The sequence below is a fragment of the Doryrhamphus excisus genome, chromosome 14 (genome assembly GCF_030265055.1).
Source record: "Doryrhamphus excisus isolate RoL2022-K1 chromosome 14, RoL_Dexc_1.0, whole genome shotgun sequence".
Taxonomy (NCBI): Eukaryota; Metazoa; Chordata; class Actinopteri; order Syngnathiformes; family Syngnathidae; genus Doryrhamphus; species Doryrhamphus excisus.
In genome coordinates, this window is record NC_080479.1 from 10,156,590 (window position 1) to 10,161,485 (window position 4,896).

Genomic DNA, 4,896 nt, shown 5'->3' on the forward strand with positions numbered 1-4,896 from the left:
GATGAGTGTGAACCTAGATGGGAAGTGGGCTGACGGTTGCGGGCAGATGAGTGTTATGAGCATTGGTGTCAGTCTGGAGGAGCGTCTGGTGCCCTCAACGAGAGGGCTGAAGCGTTACCCAGTATGCTGTGCTGCAGAAGAGATGGCCGTCTGTCATTAGAATGACCCGCCCGGCTTTCATCCTCCCACATCACAGTATGTTGCAAAAATCACCATGTGAACATGTGTGTGGACACAAAATACTTTGGAGCGTTCAAAGTGTTCACTTACTCTTCACTCTGCTCTGGAATGTGTGTGTGGGGGGGTTATTTGTGCCACATTTGCTTTCTTTTTAATGACCACCAGAGGGCGACATTTCCTTCCAGGACCAGCATTATTATTTTGCAGAACAGTCAAATAAAGGCTGAACTATTTGGACAATTTTTGACAGATTTTTTAAAAAATACAACCTATTTTCTTGACAGCCACTTAGTTTATTAGCAATACACACAATATAATGATTTCATATGGTCAGTGGAAATATTTCACCACTTATCAACATTGTATTCATTCATTCATTTTCTACCGCTTATCCTCACAAGGGGCTGCTGGAGCCTATCCCAGCTGTCTTGGGGCGAGAGGTGGGGTACACCCTGGACTGGTGGCCAGCCAATCACAGGGCACATATAGACAAACAACCATTCACACTCACATTCATACCTGTGGACAATTAACCTAGCATGTTTTTGGAATGTGGGAGGAAACCGGAGTACCGGAGTAAAACCCACGCATGCACGGGGAGAACATGCAAACTCCACACAGAGATGGCCGAGGGTGGAATCGAACATTTGTCTCGATTCCACTAGCTGTGAAGTCTGCGCGCTAACCACTCGTCCGGCGTGCAGCCCATAAACATTATTCATTCATTCATTCATTTTCTACCGCTTTTTCCTCACGAGGGTCGCAGGGGGTGCTGGAGCCTATCCCAGCTGTCTTCGGGCGTAAGGCGGGGTACACCCTGGACTAGTCGCCAGCCAATCACAGGGCACATATAGACAAACAACCACTCACACTCACATTCATACCTATGGACAATTTGGAGTGGCCAATTAACCTAGCATGTTTTTGGAATGTGGGAGGAAACCGGAGTACCCGGAGAAAACCCACGCATGCACGGGGAGAACATGCAAACTCCACACAGAGATGGCTGAGGGTGAAGGGTGGAATTGAACCCTGGTCTCCTAGCTGTGAGGTCTGCGCGCTAACCCCTAGACCACCGTGCCGCCCCTATAAACATTATATATAATTTATTTTAGTTTAATATTACAAAACATCAAATACTGCAACATTTCAGATTTCTGCAAACAGATGCTATTTTTCATATTCACTTTATTTAAGTGTAAAATTATTATTACAATTACAATTACATTATTACAATTATTACATAATTATAATATATAAATATATAATATATATAATATATAATATAATAAATATTCTAAATTTTATTTCAACTTCTAATGTTATTAATTTATCAAACTAAATAATAATATATTTATATTTCGTAGTCAGCTTTCTAATCTGTGTTAAACCAGGCTTGTGTGTGACACTCCGCTCCATTAGGGGGCAGTGTAGTACTAAGTAGTTATATTGTCATTCATCCATTCATCCATTCATCTCGCGGGTGTGCTGGAGCCTATCCCAGCTGTCTTTGGGCCAGAGGCGGGGTACACCCTGGACTGGTGGCCAGCCAATCACAGTAGTTATATCGTCCACTTGGCAAATTGGAGTCATGAAATATTGCAATGTTGTGTCTTTTAGAATAGTATTTTGTGTGTTTGTTTCTTCCTGGAAAAGGACTTCCTATCACTTCCTTGTCTCCAGCAGGTGTTTCTCTGTATTTCCCAGCATGCATCTGGTCCCATGGACCTCCATTTTAGCTAATCCTGCTGATGTGTTGCACTGATCCTCTTTAAGGCAGGGTTCTCTACGCAGCCTATCATGCCTTCTCCCAGCATCCCTCTGCAGGGTGCTAAGCTTCTGGCGTGACGCCTCGCCGTAGAGGGTAGATTTAACTCTCTGCGAGTGAGGAGGAGGAGCAGGTTTAATGCACAGATGGGCTCGGGTGCCTGGACATTGCACCTGCAGGGGCTCGGACCTCATCATCTGGGGCCTTGGAGGTCTCTGCTGATGAGCTCCCTTTACCATCTTCACCACGGAGGCAGCATTTTGAGCCTCCTGATGGAACAAGAACAGTTTTTCCCTCTGGCTCTTCATCACGTCATCCGCCAGAGGCGCCAACCTCAGAGGGCGTCCTTTCCCAGCCTCGCTGTCTGACTCAAACGGGTCCAACTGCGGCGTGGCCTCTCCACTGAGCGGGGGCGCCGTAAGCCGAGCCACCGCCGCCGCCTCCTTTCCATGTGTTGGCGCTGACAAATGTTGGCCAGGTGTTTTTGAATGGCGGACGTTTTTAGATGCCGGCCGAATGTTTTGACCGTTCAGACGCAAGGTTGTATTTTTAACTCGGATGCTTGACATTTCTTCGCGCCGGGGGACTTCCTGAAGAAAAGACATACCATGTAATCCAAAGACATTGATGAAAAACTGCGACATTTCATAGGAAAACGCATAAAAAACATAAACACAATTCTATTTTGGACCTGACCCACTTTTAGTATTAATGACCTGTTGTTCAGTCTCAGTCATGCCACAACAAATATGGCAGAAAAACGGCACTAAAAATATCATCCCTTGCGATTGTCACTCCCTTTGCGTTTTGTCTTCCTCTCATTCTGTGTGGAAGTGGTAAATTATCTTTCACTTGTAGGCACTCAAAGCGCATTGACACTGTTAGTAGCACATTTACCTACTGATCACGCAGCAGTATCGATATGATCACGGGAGGACCGGAGCATCAAACCCGCAACCTTCAGGTTGGGAGTCGTCCACTCTACCACCTGAGACAAATGTAAGTTTGTAGCCTCTTATTCTGTCATTCTGAAATCCTTTCTTAAGTTTAGAAGAATAAAACTGAAGAATAACTAGCTTGTTAGCTTGCTAGCTAGCATTTGTCGAGCGTCCCTGTTGCATAATGGTTGTGTTATTCGGTGTAAACAGTCAATAATAGGAGTGTAATGGTGATTATAGGGGTGTTATTTCAGGTGAACAATGCTCTAATAATGCAAAAAAATTACAGTATTTATAAAGTCAGAAAAATGAAAATATTAAATGTATTAAAATTGAACATTATATCGCTGATATTAATTAATTTAAGTTAACTGCTATAGAAGAGGGACAACTGCAATTCTTTAGAATTTTTTTATTATTTTTATTTTTATTTGAATAATTGAATATAATAGTTAAAAAAATGAATTATGCATTTTAAGCATCCAAGCATTGGTTCAATATGCAAATATTCTATGATTGTAAATGTGTTTGGGGTGAAGGTTACATCACATTATATTATACATATTAAGGGATACATATATTTTTAAATATCCTTTATGAATAATATTTAGAAGAAGACAAATTCAGAAGTAGAGTAAATAAATAAATCGACAATGGAATTGTATTGAGCATGAGTTGTCGCTTGTCTTTCTATAAATAGACACGTGGCGGCACGTGGTGGCTGTTAATATGACGAATGGCCCCACGAGCCACCGAAGAAGAAAAAATAGTAGAAATGAAGACTTTAAAGGTTGTGGTTTAATCGGAATGTCAACTTACTGGTGTGTGGTCCTTCATCTTCAGTGGAGTCATCATCCTGTCCTGGTGGTGCTGGTGGCTGCAGCTCCAGCAGATGAAGGTGGTGTAATGGGATTAAAGAGATTAGGATCACCGAGGAGTAAGGTGGACTGGAAGCCAAGTCGTCATTGAACGTGATGCAAACATTCCTGGCTTTCTAATATGAGCAGTTTATGGCGGATTCCAATGGATTCCAGTGTTGTTTTATCACTTACCACTAGATGGCACTAAATACCCCAACACGAGAGGCGGAGGGCCATGACTGGGTTTTCATAATAGAATTGTTTATGTGAACCTTTTTCCATTTCAATTGTATTTATATCCTTCATTTCAACCAATACTAGGATAGGTATACAGTATATTGTTGCTATAAAGTACTTTTACAAAAGTACTCTTTTTTTTTTTTTACTAATGCAAATAATGATGGGGGAAAAACATACTGAATATGATAGTGGTTTATCACTATGTGCCATGAAATAAGAAGACTATATTGTATGTCTGTTATAAAAATGCTGTACATAAAGCACTAATTATTGTTCCAAAGTAAAGATGATTTACAGGTATGGATGAATGTGATTTTGGATGAAATGTGTTGAGATTGTGTGCTTGAGGAACTGTCTGACTGTGTAATCAAAGTGTGATAATGAAGAAGCCTGGCAGCGTTGCGCCACTCAATATGAGAGAGATTTATTGTGCAAAGTTGCTTTTTGCTGCAGGGATGCTGCTTGTGCACATCACCGGCAGTGGATTTCGTGTTTTAATTTTAGCTCCATTACTCCCACATCAGCCTCATTTATTGAATTTGGAGGCCCGACTGTCGCCGAGTTTCCGTGCAATGGATGAGCTGGTGGCAAACAAGCGGTTGCGCTTCCTACAAACACGGATAATGCATGAAAATCTTCTCCTGCAGCCGCAGAAATGAAATAAATATTGGCAGCGTGTGCGTGCACCTGCTTATTGCAGAGCTCCATCGTGTCGTCGTCGACTTGGCTCGGCTTACGATGCAAAATTACAGCTTTGGCTGGCACCAGAAGGCCCGACCAGCCCCTCGGCATGTGCTCGTATTGTGTCGCTTTTTACGTTGTCTGACGTTTGTGCGCCTGGCAGTGTAATTACTGCAGCGAGGGGCCGGATAAAACGCCACAGCTGCACTGCGAGGGAAAACACGGGCGA

At 42.7% G+C, this 4,896-nt stretch overlaps 1 protein-coding gene across 1 annotated transcript; it reads right to left on the bottom strand.

Annotated features, from left to right (window-relative positions):
• Positions 1-378: 378 nt before the first annotated feature.
• On the bottom strand, positions 379-4,019 carry LOC131101468 (uncharacterized). Its single transcript, XM_058046667.1, has 2 exons — positions 3,706-4,019; positions 379-2,538 (listed from the first exon to the last, which is right to left on the bottom strand). Exons 1-2 carry the CDS (start codon positions 3,739-3,741, stop codon positions 1,846-1,848), a joined length of 729 nt encoding a protein of 242 aa, XP_057902650.1. The 5' UTR covers positions 3,742-4,019; the 3' UTR covers positions 379-1,845.
• Between the last annotated feature and the right edge of the window lie 877 nt (positions 4,020-4,896).

Excerpts from the sequence above, each read along its gene's own strand:
- LOC131101468 (XM_058046667.1), bottom strand. The coding sequence starts at position 3,741 with ATGATGACTCCACTGAAGATGAAGGACCACACACCA. Across the intron at positions 2,539-3,705 it reads AGATGAAGGACCACACACCA|GAAGTCCCCCGGCGCGAAGA; the intron begins GTAAGTTGACAT and ends TCTTTTCTTCAG.